We start from the raw sequence: 23,328 nt of genomic DNA, 5'->3' as shown, positions 1-23,328 counted from the left end.
CACACACACAAAAATAAATAAATACATGACTCTGGAGCCATCCGCGAATACTGTCACAAGGTCATGGTCATTACGCATGGTACAATGTCTTACGCGAAGCCACTTTTCTCTTAAAAAAGTTACTCTAAAAATCTATTTAACGATAACAATCTGGCCAACTTACCCTGAATCGTTACATGATATTCGACATCGAACAACGTGAAAAACACCAAACATACCCAAATGTCGATAAGATAAAATGCAACTTTAAAAAAAAAATTCTTCTGATGAAGTGTGTGATGTGATAGGACGATGAAATAAGTCTAGGTGGCTATAAAGTCTTTCTCCTCGGCTGTTTCTCTTCTTGTCAACTCATTAATTTTGCTACATGTTCAATATTTTTAGTTGTTTCCTTGATGATTGTTGTTTCAACAATCATGTGTACCCTCATACGTGATTTGGAACAATGTTTTCACATGTGATCATTAAGCTGTAAGGAACTCCAACACTTTCGAAGGAGTATTAGGGCCACACACAAACATCAAAAATAATACATGTCGGTCAGTGGTTCTCATAATGTGGCACACAGAATCCCTTTTCATCATGTTACAGTGGATTGAATTTTTCTGAAGTACAATTCAATTATATTTAACTTTTCAGTACAATCAAGTCACATTTTAACCTTCTACAACTGTTTGATTTTAAAGATAAGTACAGTCTTGATCAAGTTTAAGTGCCTTACTTTTTTTAGTGGATCATTATTTAGAACCATATTTACTTTCCGATAATTTACTTAAGTGCAGTGCTAATATTTAACTTAAATCGATTTTTTCACACTTAAAAAAATGGTGAATTCAATTGATTCAGCTTTATTTTGTCAAGTGGTTGCACGAAATTAAATCATCTGGACCCACATTCACATTTTTTTTAAATAGACTATGCATCTTAAAGAAAAAAAAGAATGAAATCCAGAGAATTCTATTGTCTTGTAGCCACTTAACAAAATAAAATGAAGCTCTGCCTTGTTTTTGATGAATGTTTCAGCACTGCGACTCGCTAATAGTGTAGTGGTACACTCGCCTGACTTGTATGGCGGCAGTGAGGGTCGCTTCCCACTCAGTGAATGTCGGCGTGAAGGTTGTCTCTATGTGGGCCCTGCGACTGACTGGCGACCAGTTCAGGGTGTAGCCCAGCTTCCCCCCAAAGTCATTTGGGCTAGGCTCCAACAACCCTGTTCATGGTAAGCGGTGTTGATGATGGATGCATGGATTTCACACTGCGTGTCGTGAGTCTATTTAAAATAGATGTTTTATTGTTGGAGTGAAATAAATTAAGATGCAAGTGCATTCTGTGTGGCACTAAGTAACCCTTGTGTTGAGTTTAAAGATCGTGGAATCAAAGTGTGTCATCATTCTCCTCCTGCTGGTGGAGCAATTGTGGATGCTTGTGTGTGTTTTAAGGTTAAGCAGCTAAAATACATAAGTGCTCGAAGACTTGTGGAGAGAGAGAGAGAGAGAGGGGGAAAAAAAAGAGTATGACAGCAACATTTTCCAATTTGCGATTATGGATATGCAAGTTCAAACTGAGGACTCGTGGCAGGTAATGAAAGGCTCTTGAAACTTGCTAATGGGAGGAGCTAAGCTGACGTAAGCACCAGTGAAGTTTTTTTTCGTTAAGGCATATATTTTTTTCACCTGCTCAGGATGGAAAGTCGGGATTGCATAATGCGTAACATTTGGCTTGAAGAGACGGATCCGGCAGATATGAACTTCAGCAACGTGCTGTCATACTCTTTTTATTGAATTATTTTTTCCCCTTCTGCATTGCATTTCAGAACAGCTTCAGTGGACGAGCACAAAGTATCCCCTTGCTGCGCTTCGGAGGCTGTGCTGGTTTGGACATCACCTGAAGTGTTTATTAGCACCAATCTAAGAAGATCATTGAGGGCAAACAGGTGGTCAACGGACCTGAAGTGAATCATGTCAATATATGCAGGGGGTCCTCGGATTATGATGAGCCCGACATGCGAGACAACATTTTGAGACTACGGACAGTGTGAGCCGAGTAAGAATACGCTGCACGGTATTTACAAATATTTGGGTTATAGGAGGAATTTCAGGATGAACACAAAATGCCTTTCCAGATGAACTCTAAAAATTTCTTTTAAATTTGACACACCACAGAAGAGTGTTGTTGTCGAACCCGCCAAATTTGATTGACGACAAACATTGCAAAAAAAATATATATACAGTATAGAATGAGGCTTCAAAATATAGGCTCCGGGCCTCTTTCTTATGCCTACGCATATATCCGTGTTTGAGTCACAAAAATCTATCTGCTTAAAACCTCTGGTGGCTGAAATAATATCCCACTACGTAGTTCTGCGAATTTACACGCCCCGAAGGGAGGCACCAGCTAGCCGAATCATAAAAACTAGTCAACTCAGAATTGCAACCGAAGTTCTTTCATAGCGTGGCAGGCAAGTGAAGTGTGTCACAAAGACACTGTAAAAGCCTAGCCCCCCCCACCCCAAAAAAAAAAAGTATCAGGAAAAAGGATTGGTAACAGATTAAAGCTTTATCCCCAAAATTGGTTGTGACATAGTTCTAAGGGTTTGCTTGATTTCAGCGATTATTTTCAAATGTGTATTTTGGAGCAAATCTCAGAATTGGCTTTACAGTGTCTTAATGACAAATCCTATTTGAACCAGGAAATTTATGGTCATTGTAGGTTCATGGTAGATGACAGTGCATTCGGAATTATATAGAAATTTGGGTTACATTGCCATCGTCGGAACTCTGACAGAAAATGAGGACCCCCTGTACGTACAGTGTATGGATATATATTGAAATACATTTGTATTTTCTTAAAAATACTGTAAGATTTTCACTTTTAACTTCCCATGGTAGGAATGACGCTTCAAAATCACCCTAAAAACTTTTTTTTTCTCGAATGAACAGCAGGCTGTCATGTCAAATGAGTGACAATTACTTTTTTTTCGGTTTGAGTGTTTTTTAACGTGCAAGCTTATTCACAGTCTTGGCAGGCTGGGGTTGTCTTTGTCTGGTGATTCGATGTAATTGGCAGCCTCTTGAAGCTTCAAAAGCATTGCCATCTAAAAGCAGAGAAAGCACCTTCACGTCCATTTCAAATAAAAGCACTCATTTTCGCCGCATGTCACGAGGTGATCTCGCTTACCAATGGATCAGATTCCGTGGAGCTGGGCGTGGTCTCCTTGCGTGACTTCTCCTCGCCGGCCTGACCGGGGCTACTGGAGCAGATGCTTGGGGGAGGAAGGTGGAAGAGCTTCGCCTGGTCCTGCTGGGCAGAAGGCCAAGGCAGGGTGCCCCTCACCCACTCTACAGGGTCCTCCCAGACCGCTTTCTGGCCATGGAACTGCAGCATAACAGGAGGGTAAAATTAGAGAACCTTGAAAAGCTGATAGCGTGGTTCAACTTTTGAAGAGGCCAGTGTGTTTGGAACACAGGAACTACTCTCTGAAAGAAGGCTTGGGCTCATTTATCAGACACAAATGGAGCCTATCCCAGCTGACTTTGAGCAAAGGGTGGGCTCCAGCCGGGACTTGTTACCGCTCATTCGCAGGGCATACAGAAACAAACAACCATTTATGTACACGTTCACAAATGCACCGCATCAAACAACCATTCACACACATAAATCACTGTGGACTATTTAGTCTTCAATGAGCATGGCATGCAAGTCTATGGAATGTGGGATAAACAAAATGCACAGAAAAAAACCCATACACAAATTCAATACAGGAATGGTGGAGCTGGGAGTCAAACCCAGAACCTCAGAACTGTAAGGCAGATGTACTAACCACTAGTCCCCAATTCCCACTCGGTACTTCAGCAATGTACACACAGTCTCACCTTGATGCCGTCCTTGGCTCCCTCTTGCAAGTAAGGAATAATAGAATGGTTCCAAAGGTCAATGAACCATGACCGGAACTCCTCCACCGTGACTGGACAGGACAGGAAAAAGCACGGGCCTAAGGAGAGTACGGCAAAACACATTCATGCATGGATGTCAAGATATCCTTCAAATTTTTGATCAGGATTTCCTACCAATGAGAAAGTCGGACGTGCTGTGCTTCTCCAGGAAGGTGTGCAAGTGATACCACAATTTGGGAACCCAGTCCAGCACACGGACCAGATCCTCGTTGGCCAGGTTCCGCTCGTCCTCAGACTCCATCAGCTTTCTGTGCAAGTAGCGAACCAGGAAGCCATTGGCGGGCTCCACGTTGTTGGAGAAGGTCACCATCCTTAGACAAAGGGGGGTCAGATGTCTTCGTGAAGACCGACGTCTGAAAGCCACGGCCCGCCGCTACAATATGTCACGCTTGTTTATTTTTATTTTTTTACGCAGGTTAGAATTACATCACTGACCTGAAGCTGAGGTGGAGGCTGTGGTTTGCAGTCATCTTCACTGGCTGATTGCTTGTTCCGATGATGTACGGACTAAAGACGGAAACATAGTCACCCACAAGCCAAAAGGTGTTTTAATTTCATTTCCCACAAGAATACTATTGGCGCCCCCGCCCCAAAAAAAGATAATATAATGTCAATTACCTATACCTATCCCTGACATACAAAGTTTATTGCTATGTCGAGGTGTTCGACTTCAACATATTTCCTTAATAGTCAAGACAAAGGGCTTTTGCTTTGGCACAAACTTGGGCACCAAAGTGCACCAAACATCAAAACGAAAAAAAGATGACAGTAGCACAAGTTACCCAAAAACTTTGGCATTAGCAAATCACCAATAGGCGAGGTGTTACGGTATCATATTTTTTTTAAATGTCATTTTCTGCATAGATTACCATTTGTGATATTTGCATGTCAGCGCTCCGTTGATCAATTCGCTGACTGAAGCCGGATCGTGAATATCGTCCACGATAATGACCAGAGGATTTTCTGACGAGCTGGATTCTCTATCTATTTGATTAGCTAGGTTTGAAAGATACAGCTGGAGGTCCTGGGGGAAGAGAATGGAAATAAAGGTTTTTGAAATGCTAATTTGAAGAATCAGACAGGCCGTGTGACGATGTTTCCTCTCACCTTGCAGGACTGACGATGCATATTGAAGGTCACCACGATGCCATCGGAGACTTCACGGGCGCTACGGTCCACCAGATATTCGGCCAGCCGCGAGGCCAGGTAGGTCTTGCCCGTTCCACTTGGTCCGGAGAGGATGAGTCTGCGGTGTTTGAGCAGCAGGCTGATGTAGTGTTGCATCATGGGTTTAGGGATGAGGGCCTCGAAGACGAGGCTGTCAACACATTTCTCCTTCAAACCTGGGAATAAAAATGGCAGAAACGGATGAAGACAAAGACAAAAGACGTTCTGCATTTATATAACAGGGTTCTTTACAATTAGCCCAGATCTCAAATAGTGGGGCGCGCCCCCTTGCGATCCTAGTGGAGGTGCGAGTTACCCCGGAGAACATGTTGTTTTTAATTGTTATTTTGCCATACTAGGTAAGTGCAATTGCACTATTACTACTACACAGTAGATGGCAGTGATGCTCTCAGTGTCAGCGTGTGCGCAGGCAGTATAGCACTCCGGATATCACGTGACTGATCCCCACGTGCATTCGTTCACGCAACCATGTAGGCAGGGTAGTTGGGGCCCGCAGGAGAAGGATTTGCAATGGACCGAAATGGTAAAATAAGCGTGTATCAATCAAAATTCCTTTTGATTGAATTCACATTTCATTTTGATGTAAAGAATGTCATAAGATATATGCGTAAGATGGACAAATTGAAAATGACAGATCCCTTTCAAGCACCCGGAGTGCTTTTTGCAAATATTGCAATGGAGGGGGGGAGAACTACAACAGTGAGCCCTTGCGATCTTACAAAGGCATGGAAGGTTACAAGACCATGTGCACTTAGACTTGCATGGCTGTGCACTGTAAAACGTGGTCATTGTAGCCACTCATCCTGACTGATCACGCATGAATTAGTTTACACAAACATGGCTATGCTCGTGAAAGCAAAACAACAAACTAGAATGTGTGTTCGTTCAATGTTGTCAACTAATATTCTGATTAATTTCAGCCAATTTTTCCTCAATTTACCGGAAGGAATTTCATGAAATTTTGAAAATCCAGAATTCCGGGAAAATCCGCAAGACTTTCATCTCTACTATAGTTATCTATATTGCTTTCATGTTTCAGTTTTATTTCATGATAATGATACAATGTCATGCAGAGATGAACTTATAACAATTTTCTCAACAAATGATAGTATTTATAGTTGCACTGGAGAGTTGGGGGTGCGCAAAATGTTTTCTTATTTGTCAGGGGCGTAACAGAATAATGATTGAGAGAGACTGATTTAGGAGCATATTCTTTCGTGCCTTTCTTCCGCACTTTCAAAAGATGGCAATTCTCCCGCCTAGGCTTCAGACACATCCACCATGTGTACAAGCACCAAAGAGGCATGATTCAGTGAGTGGTCAAGCCGTTGGGCAGTCAATAAGCGTATTTTGGACAGATGCCCCCCCCCCCCAAGACCCCTTCCCCCCATGCCCAATCGCAGCCACACGTCATCATAAATCATTTTGAGTCGGCCAGTGATATGCTCCAGCGTAGGTGAAATGATTCAAAACGTGCAATACTGTGTGATGTTTTGCCTTTGTACAGCTTCCAGAGTTCAGAGTCCAAAATACGCTTATTTTTCAGGAGAATGTGCGCATTGAGAAATTTGTCGGCGTCACACCAAATGTTAAAGGCCGCCCCACCCAGAGTGTGTATATTTCATGTAGGTGCGTTGTTGACACACTTAAGTCAATGGGAGAATCCGCACAGACAAAAAAACTGCAGCAGTGCGGCTGTTCTGACTTAAGCACACTGACCAGGCCCCCGTTGCATCTCACAATTTTTTTCTGGAACTTAATCTACGTATCTGTTATGGAAATCGGGGCTGTATTGCTGAAATGTATGGTGTATAGCGATTGTTTTTTTAGGGGAGCTTGGAGTGTACTTTTACTTTTAATAATTTGAATGCCCTTACAAATGGAAAAAGAGAGGCACAGCTGAAGATGCACGTGAACTTGCAAATATTTTTTATGGTCACATTTACAATACAGTGGATTCAAAAAGTGTTTGAATAAGTTTAAATGTGTTAAAAGGGTGAAGAGTATAACTGTTAACATTTTCTTTTTCAAATTGGGTTTATTGGGTTTCTATACCCCAGACTTTGTGGATGGGTCTGGAATAAATCCTTGCGATTAACAGGGGTAACCTGTACGTTTTGCAATTTGGAATGACACCAGTATAATTTTGAGACAATGTTATTTTGGGGCTGTTAATTAGAACACCATCATCCACGCCAATGGGGTTCACATTTTTCTGTAAGTCCATAAATGTCATTTCCAAGTTTCACATCCCAGACAATTTGAGCCAAACACAGCAACACAATAAGCGGCCTGCTTTTGATCAACCTCAATTTAACCCTCGTAGTCCACAGCTTGCGATAAATGTAAAATTATGTCTTTGAATCAAAGGCAAAGGCATTCAGAAAAACACGAGAGAGCTGAAACGTATGGGGGGGTTCTAAAATGGCCTAAATTTCATGATGTCACCGGCTGATAATTCTCAGGAATTGCAGCAATAATAAAAAAGGTTTAGATTCCATAATCACAATGTACATATTTTGCACCATAGAGACCCATTATAATTCATATTTTTGAATGCATCGTAAACCTAATGTGTAAACATGCATTTCACGCGATTTTTACGTCAATCGCTTTGTTTTCGCTTGGACAGATGTATGCATGCCACATTGTTGGGTTGAGGTCATTCCAATTGTGCAACCTTTGGGTGGCGCCAGAGGATCGCAAATGAGTTTGCCTTTTTGCAGGAGGCTTCAAACCAACGCATTTTACATGAACACGTCCGGTTGGGATTGTTAGTAGGGCTTGGTTGAGACCTCCAGACACATTTTTTTTTCCTTTTGCAAAAAAAAAGATTACAAAATCCCAAAGAACTAATAAAAACTATATATGTATGGATAGCACAGATGCCTCTGAACATTTTGAGTGTTTGAAAAAAAAAAGAATGTTTGTATAACACAAAATACATCATTACAAAAATTGTAAAATGCGTAACTTGGGGTTTTTTTTCATTTGAAGGACCCAAGGGTTAAGGACGACAAACGTACTCAGTTCAACGCTCATTAAAGAAATAACGATGGCGGCAGGAAGAAGGCATCACACAGATTAATTTAAGTATCTCCTCGCATGCCCCCCCATAAGCAATGTGTTATCCAAGCATTTGGCTCTGAAAATAACTTCCAGTGTTGCAAGTGTGAGTGAGTCCACCAGCTAGCGTAAGTGTGAGGTTCCGTACGGACATCCACAGGGGACCGGTGGGTCGACCAGCTGGACCCGGTTGGTACAAAATTAAGGGGCATCGAGTTACGCAGGTGTTCGATTTGATTTGGTGCTTCACTTTTCACCGTCTTCACGCGAATGACATGTCCCAAGATTCATGTGGAGAATTGTACTTTTCTCCGCAGAGACCATTAGTCAATTAGATTAGATTTTTGTTTGTTTCTATGAAATACACACATATGATTTTTAACATCTTACTCACATATCTGGCGAAATTTGAGCATTTTCCCTCCATTGCAATCAAAGTCTGTAAAGGCCCGATTAGCAGATTTCTTCAGAAGATTATCTTGAGCGATTATTCAGTGTTGTGTTACAAGACATTTTTGCTTCCTGATCTGCTCAGAAAGTGAAAAATCATTCACCATAATTAATTAAGCAGGCTACACACATACTTTTTTGTTATGGATGTGTATTTTTAATGATTCTAAACTAATGTTATTATATATATTTTTAATGCAAGAGACCATACACAAACAATCCCCATTTTTTTCCCCCGACTGTCATAATGGTGTGGGTGTTGTTTGCATTTGTGTTAAGCTGACCCATAAAACCAACACAAGATTTTTACATCGTTTTGCTGTGTTCGCCCACAAAACATGTTTTTCAGGTCAGCACTGTAGAGTACATTGGTGGTCCAAGAAACGTTGTTCAATGTGAAAAGTAATGATCGGTTCGGATGTACACTTGTCATAAATATTTGATTCTCTGCAACTTTTTATCAAAAGATTTGCCTGCATCAAAACAAGCACATTTGAGGGCTTGCATAAGAAACTTTAGCTGACCTAGTAAATTCTGGTACACATTTGTTTAAAAATGTACATATAATGATCAAAACCACCCTAGTGAAAAATAAAACTGGTCATCAACACTGGTCAATTGTATCTGTACCTTTGAGAGCCACGGTGATGCTGGTAGGACCTCGGGACATGCAGCGAGAGGGTTGCGTCTCTGGCGCCTCTCCTCCCAGCACCCTCTTGATGTGGCCCATGCTGTAGCTGTAGATGGAGTCCATCGATAGGCCAAGACTGGAGGTGGGGTCCACTTTGGCAACATAAACCTTGAATGAATGACATGGCAATGAAGGCCAAGAAATGGCAAGAAAAAATAGCAATCCAGGACAATAATGCTTGTTTATAAATATGGCAATGTCCCTGGTATAGTACAAAGTAAATACATACAGTCTGTGAGGTGCTTACGATGTACATTGGAGCACAGAGGACATGGCCTGAGATTCAAACCCTGAACATCAGAACTGTGAGGCAGACGTGATGACCACTGCTTCACCTGATTAGTTCACGATGACTGATAATACTGCGCTACTGAATCATTTTCAGTTACGTAAAATTTTTCAGTCCCCAACCAAGGGCTTTGGGTCCCACGTTGTCTGTTGTTGTTGTTGTTTTTAGCAAGAGTTGATGGATGGTAAACTTTGAACTTGTCGCCAGTCAACGGAAGGGCACTTTTAGACTGTCAATCGTTGACGCTCACATTGGCACCTACAGTATGGACAATTTTGAGTCTCCAATGAATGTAAACTATGTTTTGTTAATGTGGAAGGATCTGGAAAATGGTGGGTTAATATGCACATTCCACACAGGATGGAGTCAGATTCAAACTAAAGGACTATGAGTCAGATATGGTCATAGGTCAATATACATCGTATCCGGAAAGTACTGACAGCACGTCACTTTTTACATTATATAGCCTTGTTGAAACACTAATTAAATTCATTTTCTGATGCCGTAGAAAGGTGATGAGGCAAAAACTGCGGCAAGCTTGGGGCTTCATATTCAAAAAGACCCGAGGCCGTAAACCCAACATGTTATATGTCGGTATCATAAACAGAGGAGCCCGTCGTGTTAATGTTCGTCTCCCAGCATTCACACAATTGCAAATTCCTCAAACGTCAAAGGTAGGAGTTCATCTGGAGTTATTGCATATGTGTTTCCATCACTGCTTGCGCTAGTAGGGTGGCACATTCTGCGCGTGGGCCAGGTCATACTCAAAGAATAAGCTGTCTCACCTTGAAGGCCTGGCTGACAGCAGAGTCCAGCATGGGCCAGTCCATCCTGCCATTCACTCTGACGGTACCAAGGAAGAAGTCCTGCTGTTTCACCTCCTGCAACGCAGGTGATGCACATGTATCACAATGTCTACGGGCTGACAAAAAACAGCACACTTACATCTTTGAAGATGAGCAAATCTGCAATGCAAACCACCACCCTGACACGATGGTCATCTCGCTGCGAGGACAGACTGGCATAATCCATGGAATCTGTTGGAAGGAAACAACAATTGGATAGTTGACACGGGGACATTGATGAAACTGACATGACAGGGTTTGAACTATACCTGTACTGGTTCTTCTGGCATCACGCACTGCAACAGAGTGTCGTGGTGAGAAGCTGGCGAGAGAAGTGAGACCTGAGGACTGGGAGACAGAACTGGAGGGTCCAGGAGACGGGCAGGGGGACAGGCCGCTTGTCTTCAGTTGGTCGTTCTCCACCTTGAGATTGTCCACAGTCCTCTGTTGGTATAAGAATACCTTGTCAGTAAGATCTTATGTAAAGGAGAGTGAAGTCTAATATGTGAAGGTAATGAAAGCTGGATTTTACAGTGCATGGTTCAAGTGATACAATTTATTTTTATTTTTTCTCATTTCAAATGACAGTGAAAATTGGGTAATTAGTCATTGCAGCGTAAAGAGAAAACAAGGTACTGTATTGTAATCACGTGTCTTCCAAATGCGGAATAAAACCGAAGATAATGATTCTGCTGAGGTGAGTGGAGCATAAACACAGATACTGGATGCACTCCATCAATGCCAGTTTGACATCATCATTGATGCTCAAATAACAGGGAAACACATTGACAAGCACATACTGTATATCGAAACCAGTGAAAGCATAGAAAATTAAATATAGCCTATATGTTAAAGATGTGTCCATCATTTAGGGAGTAAAATATAAGATAAGATAAGATAAGATAAGATAAGATAAGATAAGATAAGATAAGATAAGATAAGATAAGATAAGATAAGATAAGATAAGATAAGATAAGATATCCTTTATTTGTCCCACACTGGGGAAATTTACAGCCTTCTTGCAGCGCGGGTGTAACAGTCTCTGGCTGAAGGAGCTACCAAATGCTGTCAGGGTGGGCTGGAGGGAGTGGGAGGGACTGGCCATCATAGCTTTTAGCTTAGTTAGCATTCTTCTGTTGCCCACCTCCTCCAGAGTGTCAAGGGAGCAGCCCAGGACAGAACTGGCCTTCTTTTATATTGCACAGTGACTAGTCAAGCAAGTATTTTAAATCAATCGGGGGAAGAGTAACACATGCGAGGATATAGAAATATAGCATCTGCATTTAATGTATGATACTCAACATTACCATCAACAGGGTATGTATGGTGAATTGAATTGGACCTTGAGTGGAGCCTTGAGGTTCTCCGTTCTAATATCAGCTTTAGGTCTGTAAAGCAAAATACATTTATACCTGCATGTTGGTCATGGTCTCCTGTAGCTGCTCTAGCTGATGGGCTGAGGTTAAAGCCTCCAGTCGGATGTCGGTCAGTTTGCGCTCCTTTTCCCACAGTTCCGAGCGAAGGTCAGACACAACCTTGTCATCCATCACTTCACTTCCCTCACAGAGCCTATGCATGTTTCAAGTGAAAATACTGCACTTTGTCTTCTGATTGTTAGGCATGTTCAAGAGAGGGAGCATTACCCAGATGATGACGCAGATGCTGAGGCTTTCATGGATGATGGCGGAGGATCAGCCCCAATGCGGTTGACTTTTGGTGAAGGTGGTACTGACGACTCCGGAGTGGCAATTTCCTCAATGTCGGCATAGGGCCCTGTTGGCTTAGCGCCCTTCTTGCTGAAAGCCTTGTTGAACGAGCTGCGTAACTGATAAGGGAAGATGGGAAGACCCGATGTAGTTTTTACATCTGCTCAACACATCGTAAAGGTGTTCCTCGGCTTACAATGGTCCCGGCATACATTTCAAGGTTAGAAATATCACAGAATCAACAAGTTTGTGTAGTGGGTTGCAAGAGAGTAAAATGGTTTCTATCAATCTCATAGACACCAAGTGCTTGATGCCACTATTTGCAGGGTACATATTCTGAGCAGATGCGATTTGACCTGTCTGGCTGCTGTAAACTGCACACCACGAGACAACATGCGCTTAGGGCCACAATGTGCAAGGTAAAAAAGGGAAGAGAAAGGATGTACAAGACTTCATAACTCACCTCGTACACCTGAAATTAAAAATGGGTGGCGGCATGAGGGAGAGACAAGAGTGTTGCTTAATAGCTGGATCATGAACACATGCGGGAAAGACTCGGTTGGTTTTGTCACGGGGTAAAAGTTCTCGTCATTTAATCTGAGTTGAATGCCTGCGTTCTCACCCAGCTCTTCTTCTTCTTCTTCTTGGCCTCCTGGTCCTTGAGACTGCCCATGCTCGTGTGGCTGGCGGTGCTGGCGAGGCTGGAGAGACTTTCTGATGAGTCCTGACGATTTATCTGCAGTTCTGAATAGGATTGAAGCACAAGCGACACACCTGTAGGTCTGGACAGCGCTAAAAATGTCAATTCATATAGCTCACAAAGGTGAGTACAACGACAACATTGAAGAAATGACACTTAAAATGTGTTAAATGTCAAGCTTGTCTAACAGTGTAAACGATCCCAACAAAATGCTGGCCACAAAAGTGAGCACACACCTAAATTTTCTCTCTCTCTCTCTCTCTCTCTCTATATATATATATATATACATATATATATATATATAGAGAGAGAGAGAGAGACAGAGAGAGAGAGAGAGAGAGAGAGTACCTTTTGACACAATTTCGGAATTATTGAGAGCATCCTGAATGATGTCATGGGCCTCGGTGTTCTTAGTCTTCAGAATTTCGATGGTGTCCCTCAGGTCGTTCAGCTCAGAATCCTTGGGAGAGACAAAACACATCAGTGGTGAAATGCCCAGTGTCATGATCAAGTCACATTTAGCCATCCATCAAAACCAGCTCAAGGGTGTCAAAGGCAGAAAACACCCAGGATACTTTTGTATTTTGTTCCCAGATTTGCTTCCTATTATACACGTGTCTCATAACATCATTTCACCCACCTTTTGTTCAGAGGAAGCTGACAAGGTCTGCAGGCGAGCCGTCATCAGTGCCAGGCTCTGTTCAAAAGCTGCGACCAGGTTAGCCTGTTTGACATGCATGGAGAGTTTCAATTCAGGTTCACCAGTTGCAACCAACAAGTCCACGACATCAGAAAATGACTTCCAACAGCAGAAGAGGACAAATGGATATTAAGCAGTGGTGGATGGCGTGACAGATAATGGTGTTGCACCGGCTCATCATGGGGTATAAACACTACTCACAAAATGTATGGTATGTTCAACTTTTGGATGAAATTTCAGGGGAAACGTAAAATGCACTGTAACATTTGCATGTGACCTCAATTTGAGCTGCTCCAAACGTTTTAATGGAGATGGTCAATGTTTCTGTACTACCAAGAAGTTGAATGACAAAATCTCAACAGCCGTTTGATCCATGAACATTTCCAAGGATGTCGACGTCTTTACCTTTCTGTGACTCTTTCAGTCGCTCTTTATCACTGTTGCAATTTACTGATGACTGTGACACTCACTGCTCACTTCACTATGAGAACATTCTGTGGACGCCTCACAATGGTGAGGTGTGTTGATCAATAGTTGATGTCAAATTGTGGAGGGCATAGTAAAAGACATATTTGAATATAACCAGGAGATATATTGGTTGACTTAGGGCTAAGAAACCCTGTTGTGATTGTTTTAATTTCTGGTCAGCTACTTGTTAGAGAACAGCAAGCTGTGCAAAAACTAAAGTTGCCACCTGACCCATAAAATACGGAATTGTCCTTTCACCCTTTCATGCACCAATAATGATAACCTGTAACCTGATAACAGGATGGGCTGTCCACTGTAGTTACCGCTGTCCCTGAAAGGGTTAATTGGCAATGAAATGATTGCAGTACCGTAAAGCCACCCTTATTTCCACATCTGAAAGGTGGCAACCCTAGCAAAAACAGTTGGACGGACTTTAGAGCAGTTCAAATTAAGTTCACCCTTTAGGTTCATTCTGAAACTTTAACCAAAAAATCCAATATCCGTAACTTTTTGTGAGTCGTGTATAGTTTACATTTGTATAAACAAACAATTCCTATTTGAGATTATTTCACTCAAGCGACAGTCCAACAAACCTGGCCTAACTGTTACACCCAACATCCACGGGAATGACCGGTTAGCGGGTAGTGGAGGGGGACGGGCAGCGAGCAGCAGGAAGCCCACGAGTCAATTAGAGGCCAAGAGAAATAAAAGAGAGTACAGTGGTTGTTAGGCGTGCGAATAACGCACACAGTGACACACATTCGAAGAGGTGTTATATTGATCAATTGCGGGGTTAGTGAAAAGAAGTAAAAAGCATCAAAACAGGAAGTAAGTCAGCGTTAAATTGGTGTTAACGGCTGGATTTACACTGCACGTGTCCAATTCCGATTTAATGCTCATATCCTGCGCATTTGCTAAAAGGCACATAAATAAATCCACTAATATCGACAGCGGGTGGTGACAACAAAAAAATAAACAACGGTTAATTAGAATACAAATATTAAACATTACATCGTGTTTAGTTGGAGCAGGCTGTCTTTGCTTCATTGATTTAAAAGTTGGTATAGGTTCTTGAATGATTAATGATAACATTTGAATGTCATTCGAGCAAATTGATTTCAAAAGTGCATACTATCGAACTGGTAGCCCTCTGCATACATCCGTCGCTAAGCAGGAGATCTTTATCGTTTCAAAAAGGTTGGAGACCTCTGATTTTGGTATTTGTAGAGGTTTGCTGCTATCTTGTGGCTTCTACAGGCAATTATAAATATCAGTATAGCGGGGTTACAATGCACTGACATTCAATTGGCAAATATCTACATTATTGATGTTCAGATTTGGAAGGCCTCTTTCCAATCTGATACCACAATTCAATTGCTGCCCCCCCCCCCCTTTTTTTATGCTGCCGTAACTCATTTCCGAATGGTGACTTGACAGCTGGGAAAAAAATGCATTTGTGTCACATGAATCGCGCAGTGTAAATCAAGTCAGTGTGCTGTAAATTCGGATAAGCAGAAGGTAAAGGTGGAAGAGGTGTTGTTTTCATTTTAGAAAGAGAATAAGTCCAAGTCAGAGGGCCTTAGTCATACGTACGTTGGCTGACAGCTGCATGGTCAAGTCGGCGACTTTCTCCTGTGAGGATTCCAGCTCACGGCGTAGTTTGCGGATTTGCTGAGGACGAAAGATCACCCGTGGGCTTATTCAACAGTTATTTTTACTATTTGTAATTTTACATGGACCAAGGAACAGAACAAAGGTGAAGCAGTGTTTCATGTAGTAGCGATTATGTCACAAACAGTCTATTGGTACAAACATTAAAAAAAACACATTTGCAGCCTTGATAAGGGCCACAATAAAAGTAAAGAAAATAACTATGGAAATGAAACTGCATTCCAGTTAAGCAATGTACCAAATGACACATTTGTGTGCGTGTTTTGTTGTATGTGTGTTTTTTTTTATGTTGTCGATGCCTCTTTTGTTTTTAATAACATGTTCCAAAAATTAAAAACTAATTTTAACTTCCGTAATTCAAAACAAAAAGTGAAATTTTTCTATTGTACAGATTCCCTTCACAGTGAGTAAAATATTTGGTCTTTTTTTTCTCCCCAATAAATGCCAGTACAGATCTATCTTACAGCTATCAAAAGCAACAATAAAAAACCAACATTTACCATCTTAAGAAATTGTTATTCTGAAAAGTATTTCTATGTCTTTAAGAAGAACTCACCAAGTGAATGCTAGATTAAATTGGTTTTACATTTTATGACAGTTGATAAAAAAAAGACTTGTCCTGGAAAGTGTCGGAATTGCATGTGGAAGTTCCCCTGTACGTACTGATGGGCAGAATTGAAATACGAGCATGATGGTGGCTTTCAGAGAATGCTATGAAGTGTGAAAATGGCTTCTGTGTATGCTTTTGGTAGCGTTAATATCACATTTAAAACAACACAGCAACTGAAAAATGGACCCGATCCAACAGAAAGTGACCCAGTTGTGATGCCTTACCTCCCCTTGGATCCTGTCCTCATTCTACAGAAGGTATCGCAAAAGCATGAAAATGAGAGAGGTAATTTGAGTAGAAGGTGTTAAAATTGCAGGAAACAAACATCGACTTGGGCTGAGTTTTTTTGGACTAAATAACATAAACAGAGCGATATTATAATATACGTAATATATCCTTTGCTGCAATTGCAAGTCATTGAAAGTGCTATCGTTCAAGTGGAAAGGCCTGCACATCATTTTGATGAAAACAGAATTTACTCACTGAGGAGGAGTAGTTGGATGAAGCAGTGGAAGCTAAAGAGAGCACAGAGCCGTGGTCTGCAAAAGGAGAAAAAGTATGACTCTGTCAACCATATTTCGCATGATCAAATTCTAGATTGATTCCTGTTTAAAGAACTGCATGGTAGCTTGTCACCCTGAGTGATAACATCGGTCACTTTTAATTGACAGGTGTAAATTCATTTGGCTGCATGTCTATTACAATTGGCTGAAAGTTGAGCTGTTTTCCGTCTCTTGTGATATACTGTAATTAAAGCAAAGGCCTGATTATTGGGGGTCTCTGAAAAGTTATCCTTTTCCTCCTACGCTAAAAAGTGTTTTGCTCAAGGCTCACCATCATCTGCGGTTTCGCGGAAAGAGCCGGAGCGCATCATACTTTTGGGCCTCTCCGCCAGCGACACGGTGCTGCCCAGGGGGGAGGAGCCGTAAAGTTCGCAGTCACCGGGGGGCCCAATGCTGTTGGAGCGCGATATCCTCGGTGTGCCGGAAGAAGAAATTGGGGCAACTATCATGAAAGAAAAAGAAAGGGACACGTTGAGCAGAAAGTGGAGGGATACAGTTCACATACAAGTCAGCAAAAGAGAAGAGTAAATGCTAAATTTAGCTTTGTTTGCTTTTTGCCTTTGTTACCCCAGTAGACACAGTTTATAATTGCGTCCTGTTTCTACAGCGCTTGTCCTCCTTGAGAGTGCGGGTAAACTGGGGACTATCAAGCGTCAAGCTTCGTGTGAGTGTCAGGGTAAACCCTGGATTGCTCATTGGCTAAGTGCAGGGCACAAATAGACCAGCAAAATTTCACATTTCCATGCTCACATATGGAACATTTTTATCAGTGAATCGAACACATGTGTTTTAAATGTGGGAGGAAGCCAGAGTACTTGAAGAAGTTCTTAATTATTCATCGTATCAGGACATTTTGGAAAGTTTCATTCTCGCAACTTCATGGGAACAATGAAGGAAAGTCATTTTCTCTCTCTCCGCCCCAGTGTACAAAGCAGTGGCAGATGCTGGTCTGTCAAGGAGGGGAAGCTCAATTTCGGCCTACATCATAAAATGTTTCCGTTTATTTGTACGTGAATTCAACTCTCCGTTCCTTTTCAACAAAATGATCTGTGACCCTGTCATACAACCCTGTCTTTTCCAGGGTCTTAACTGTGATGATATACCGTAAGTCAGTCTGCGAACACAAGCAACTACAGTCAAACACACCAGAAATAAAACATTAAGCTGTCACAAGTCGTTTTCAACCAAGAGAGTGTCGCTAAGATTAGAAGAAGCAGTCTCCAGTTCAACTCAGAACAGAATGAGAATTGAAAAATGCTCCCACGGACGCCTACACCAAAAGATCGGTGATTGGCTCATTCAGCTGTCAATCAAAACGAGATTGAGCCTCAGAGAGATCATCCAATCATCATGCAGAAAAGCTGAGCGTCCGGGCCATGCCATAAACGCCCACTGTCCAGACTCCCAGAAATGCATATTTGGTCAATGACATGTGCACACAATTGTATGTACACCAATATATTTGATCACTTATTTTTTGACATTTTAGGGGAAGCTGAGCTTCCCTTGCAGTCTTAGAGCAATCACCTCTGGTACAAAACAAGGGATAGAACACGATTCAGTACTTGTAAAAAGTGCCACTGTGTTGAGGTGTAGGTAATAAGTCACTCACCCACGTTGGTGAGAGGAGCTTTGGTGGCGGACAGGAGGTGGATGGTGCGGGTTGGCGACGGCAGCTGAGGCGGGCTGATGCGCTCGGACGTCGCGTTGTGCGAGTGGCGGCGCCCCGGCTTCATGCCGTCATTTTCCGACAGGCTCGAGCTGCAGCGTCTTGGGGAGACAAGAGCGGTCGCTTCAGGGTCAAGCACCACGACACGCAACAGTGACGTGTGATGACAGGGGCTCCTCGGTTTACGACGGAGTTCCAGATAGGTACGAGAGGTGGAACGTCGGTGTCTTTAAATCAGTGATAGCCATACGTGTGAAGTCATCCAATTTCAATTGATTGGTTTGAAAATTCATATTCGTTTCCATACTTCAAATAATTAAATTTTGGTCATCTCTTTTAGGACAGCCAGAAGTATGAAATAATCCTCCACTAGGTGGCACAATAAACCTGTGTTTCCACCTCATAAAAGAGCAGAAAAGCTTCGTGTTCAAATGAACAGGCCAAAATTCCACACCAGATAAATCACCATTAGTTCATTACAATATATTTACTTTCTATGATACGTTTAACGTGCCAGTGTACTGTGAGATGGATCTTAAAGCAGGTTCCTTGGATGAATAACGTTTGAAAAACACTGCCCAAACCGATGCTAAAGCAATATTTAAGTCCGAATCACGGTAAAAAACCTTCTGGGACCATCGTACACTGAGGACTGTCAGTGTATGAACATACTCTAAGCCTTTCTTTGGCAAGGTGTTCCTATCGGTCTGCAACCTGTGGAAAGAAAGCAGAACAAATCTGAATCAATTCAAACAAACTAACAAACTAAAACACTCCTTCCAATGGCCATTGGGATGACACTAACCCTTCTGAGAGGTTAAGAGATGTCCTGCTCCCGGCACCCCAGGTCCCCACTCCCCTCTCACTACCCTGCGACTCTTTGGGGCTAAACCTGGCTCGAGAGGGCACACTCATCTGCAGGGGCAAAGACTCCATGCTGCGGTGCATAGTTGACAGTTTGGGATATAGCAGGGGCGAACCAACCAGGCTGTCACTTGTATATGAGCCCGAAGAATCGATGTGCAGCACGGGCGCCGGGCTGGGCGTCAGACGGGTTGTTGAGTGGGAGGAAGCCAGGTCTTGGAGCTGTGAGTATGGGGGGACTTTGGGAGGGAGGTCCTGAATGGTCACGCAGGAGTCCAGGCTGTTGGAGTTGACCTTGTCCAGGTGAGCTAAACTAGGTGGACGCCCCAACGACTTGACGAACATCCTAAAGGAAGAAGACACGAGCAGCAAAATAAGTCATACAGCAACTGCATCCCCTCATTTAATGGACTTATTTGATTGAGGATCGCATAGGAATTGTAGACTATCCCATCTAACCGAAAAACAGATTACAACAAGGACTGGTCACGAGGTTTGAAACGTGGAGCAGGAATTATTGATCCCTGAATGAAAGTTAGCTCTGTGAACCACAACTTTACTAATGACTATAACATAGCAATTTATTTCTGTTTTTGTTTGTTTGTTTGTTTCTACTTCCGTACATTTTCTGTTGCACTCATCCATTTTGTCCCAGCTAACTTTTAGGCCAAGAGGCAGGGTACACAACATTGTGTACCCTGCCTCGTGATCGATATCAATAGAAAATGCATTCAATAATAAAAATAAATAAATAAATGGGCGGCACTGTGGTTGACTGGTTAGCATGCCGGCCTCACAGTGCAGTGGTCCAGGGTTGGATTCTGGTCTTCCTGTGTGGCGTTTTCATGTTCTCGATGTGCCTGCGTGGCTACTCTGGTTTCCTTCCACCTTCCAAAAACATGCATGGCAAGTTGATTGGGCACTCCAAATTGTCCCTAGGTGTGAATGTGAACGCAAATGTTTGTTTGTCTCTGTGTGTGCCTTGCGATTGACTGGCAACCAGTTCAGTGTGCCACGCCTATTGCCCGATGACAGCTGGGAGAGGCTTCAGCACGCCCGTGACCCTTGTGAGGATAAGCGAATTAGAAAATGGATGGAATAAGTAAGTCACTAAATAAATAAACAACGGAGAAAACAGCAACCATTTTGCGTGCTGTAGATACAGGTTACAGTGTGTCGTTAGATTTGTCCCACAATTATAAGCATGAAAGTCTACCAGAAGAAGGAGAAGCCGCTTGACGCACAGAGAAGTTTGCACACACACACACATGTATGGATGTGGTGTACACACACCGACCGAAGTGTGGATTAGTTTGTTAAAAAAAAAAAAAAGAGCAGCCGCGTCAGTGTAACTCTTGCAGTGAGATGATATTGAGCATACTAAGTATTCGAGATGAATCGACAGGTCTTTGACGTGCTAGCTCCGGTGCTCTTTTAGCTAGTCGGGTAAAACAATAACATGTCTTTAAGTAGACATAAGGCAGTTTGCTCAACTGCATGAACTCCAAGAGACTATTAATTTGGTCCGCGAATGAATCTTAATATAACTGTATCAACAGTGATTTGGAGTATCTTCAAAAGTTAAGCAACTGCTCAACATTGCACATTACACCGCATTGCAATGCAAGCAGAAATATTGTACATTCCTTGAAAATTCATTTTACCGACTGTTATTTTGAATGGTATTTTTCCCTCTGGTTGGTTGAGTTTTATTTTTTCTTTCTTTCTTTCTTTCTTTCTTTCTTTCTTTCTTTCTTTCTTTCTTTCTTTCTTTCTTTCTTTCTTTCTTTCTTTCTTTCTTTCTTTCTTTCTTTCTTTCTTTCTTTCTTTCTTTCTTTCTATTGTCAGTTTCAAGTCTTCAATGAACATGTAATCTTATTTTTGGCATGTGAGAGCACCCTCCTGTCGCGTGAATCCATGAAATCTGTATTGACTTTCCACAGTTTGCACAGTCACATCTCGATTCTGTGAACAATTCAAATGCATCTACAATGCTATCCTCTCATCTAAGCAAGTAACAAGATGCCTTAACGGTGAGATGGCAGCACCTTGGCGTGGTGGGTGATGACAGTTCGGGATATTTGCTGCTGCTGGTCCGTCTCAGGCCGTGCAGTTTCAAAACGGATTCTCGCGAGGACTCTGATGGAACCTCGTCTCCTTTCAGGGAAGGACAGTCCACGTCCATATCAGCGCACACGGCTTTGGCCCTGGCCTTCTCCTTCTCCCGGTCGGTCTGGTTCACCGGGACAACGATGGTCCGATTGGAAATTTTACTGCTCAAACCAGTAGGTTCTTTTACTCTGGGGCTCGCTGAGGCCATGCTGACTGGCTTCAGGGTCAGCAGACTGGCGTCTATAGTACCGCTGACGGGTCGGGACGCGGGGCGACCGATGACGCTGAGCGTGCTGGACTTGGCGGGTCGAGGAAGGCTGCGGTACTGGATGCTGTTGCGGACATTGGGCCCCAGAAAGCTGGCGTCGCTGCTGGCGTCAAAGCTGTTCTTGCGACCAGAAGGCGCTCCTAACCCTACCGGCTTGATTGACATGCCTGCGGACTTGGGAATTTTCCCCACAGTAGCAGAGCCACTGGAGATGGCGGCACCTCCTGCTATCAGCACCGTGGCGGTACCGGTGGCTGCGGGCGTTCTCTTGTAGCCAAAGGAGGCTCCTGTTGTGGGTTTGACTAAACCAGACGGGGGCTTTCGCGTATCCACTTGATGATCCCGGCCGGCGTCGGAACGTGACCGTTGGAGACCCGCCGTCTTGATGGAAATCTTGGATTTGTCCTGCGGCTTGTCATTTTTTGGCGCTGCAGAGAGGAAACAATTCGGACAGAAAGTTTAAAGGGCATCAAAATGATGAATTCGATGAAAGCGCAAAGAACCTTTGCGTTCCAGCCAAGTTACACTATCAGCAAAGGCACATCTGCGTTTACTCGGGGGAACTTTTATGTGCCTCACGTGTGAATCACTGCCAGACTTTTGATTCATTAATCAAAAAGGTATAAAGGTAATAATATAAGTCTCTGTTTTTAAAGTCAATGAAAATCCAATATGGGCACATCATCAAGACAACTTGAGTCACTTTTTTTTCCATTTAATTTTTTCTTTGTTCTTTTTTTTTATTTATCTGAGTACAGTTCTGTGTAGTGAATGTGTTTTAACTGAGTCCTGACATGTTTTCGAAAGAATGTCTAAAGTATTTGGCCTTTTCACTCAATATTTCATAGGTATTATTTAGTGTTGCATTTGTGAACCCTTGAGATTTAATGTCAATACTTTATCATAAACTCATTAAAACCCATTTAATCCCACCGGTCACATTTGTGAAGGACAACAATGATTTAATTGACAGGGCTCAAATTTTTTAATTACTGATTATTTAAAAGGGCTACCAATGACACCTGATTTTGACTTTTAAATGTGTGGGGAAAATTTGGGATTAAATGGATTAAAATACAGGGTGTATCAATCCATTTTCTTTTGTTTCTTTCATTTCTAGCGTTTGACTTTACTTGGGTCATATGAACTGGAGCCTATCAAAGACAACTTTGGTGGCAAAATCTGGATTGGTTATAAACAAATCACACACAACATTAACTACGGAAAAACAAACATGCACACTCACAGTCACAACTACGGAAAATGTTAAGTCTTTAATGAAACTAAGTTCCACGCCCGAACCCAAATGGATTGGATCCCTGTGAACGGTTGCTGACTCACACTCACGCATTGAGCGATAGAGCCCTGCACAAAATACGATGCTGTATCGAGTTATGAGACGCCACATACTGTATTTTCCACAGCATGATGTTTATTGAACCACAAAACCATGGTGAGATTGTCAAGAAAGAAGTGGGTTCCCATCAAGAGAGAGTATTGCTTTGTGTTTAGTGA

At 42.4% G+C, this 23,328-nt stretch overlaps 1 protein-coding gene across 8 annotated transcripts in view; it reads right to left on the bottom strand.

Moving 5' to 3' along the window:
• Window positions 1-255: 255 nt before the first annotated feature.
• nav1b (neuron navigator 1b) overlaps window positions 256-23,328 on the bottom strand; it is a 65,729-nt gene continuing 42,656 nt past the window's right edge. For 6 of the 8 annotated variants that reach the window (XM_052075000.1, XM_052074998.1, XM_052074997.1 and 3 more), the window contains 24 exons: window positions 21,482-22,241; window positions 19,375-19,779; window positions 19,242-19,283; window positions 18,513-18,670; window positions 17,172-17,342; window positions 16,821-16,876; window positions 16,562-16,585; window positions 15,650-15,727; window positions 13,529-13,612; window positions 13,237-13,348; window positions 12,811-12,932; window positions 12,126-12,307; window positions 11,895-12,051; window positions 10,752-10,926; window positions 10,583-10,674; window positions 10,423-10,518; window positions 9,288-9,456; window positions 5,061-5,296; window positions 4,823-4,977; window positions 4,389-4,460; window positions 4,068-4,264; window positions 3,873-3,991; window positions 3,178-3,375; window positions 256-3,094 (listed from right to left, as the gene is read on the bottom strand). In XM_052075000.1, the coding sequence (XP_051930960.1) occupies window positions 3,011-3,094; window positions 3,178-3,375; window positions 3,873-3,991; window positions 4,068-4,264; window positions 4,389-4,460; window positions 4,823-4,977; window positions 5,061-5,296; window positions 9,288-9,456; window positions 10,423-10,518; window positions 10,583-10,674; window positions 10,752-10,926; window positions 11,895-12,051; window positions 12,126-12,307; window positions 12,811-12,932; window positions 13,237-13,348; window positions 13,529-13,612; window positions 15,650-15,727; window positions 16,562-16,585; window positions 16,821-16,876; window positions 17,172-17,342; window positions 18,513-18,670; window positions 19,242-19,283; window positions 19,375-19,779; window positions 21,482-22,241 (3,944 nt within the window). In that variant the 3' untranslated portion in view covers window positions 256-3,010. The remainder of the gene's footprint in view (window positions 3,095-3,177; window positions 3,376-3,872; window positions 3,992-4,067; window positions 4,265-4,388; window positions 4,461-4,822; window positions 4,978-5,060; window positions 5,297-9,287; window positions 9,457-10,422; window positions 10,519-10,582; window positions 10,675-10,751; window positions 10,927-11,894; window positions 12,052-12,125; window positions 12,308-12,810; window positions 12,933-13,236; window positions 13,349-13,528; window positions 13,613-15,649; window positions 15,728-16,561; window positions 16,586-16,820; window positions 16,877-17,171; window positions 17,343-18,512; window positions 18,671-19,241; window positions 19,284-19,374; window positions 19,780-21,481; window positions 22,242-23,328) is intronic. The other 2 variants (XM_052075001.1, XM_052075002.1) reach the window with 1 other exon arrangement.

Source organism: Hippocampus zosterae, chromosome 9 (genome assembly GCF_025434085.1).
Source record: "Hippocampus zosterae strain Florida chromosome 9, ASM2543408v3, whole genome shotgun sequence".
Classification (NCBI taxonomy): Eukaryota; Metazoa; Chordata; class Actinopteri; order Syngnathiformes; family Syngnathidae; genus Hippocampus; species Hippocampus zosterae.
Note: the sequence above shows the minus strand (reverse complement) of the source record. Positions and strands in the feature narration are given on the sequence as shown.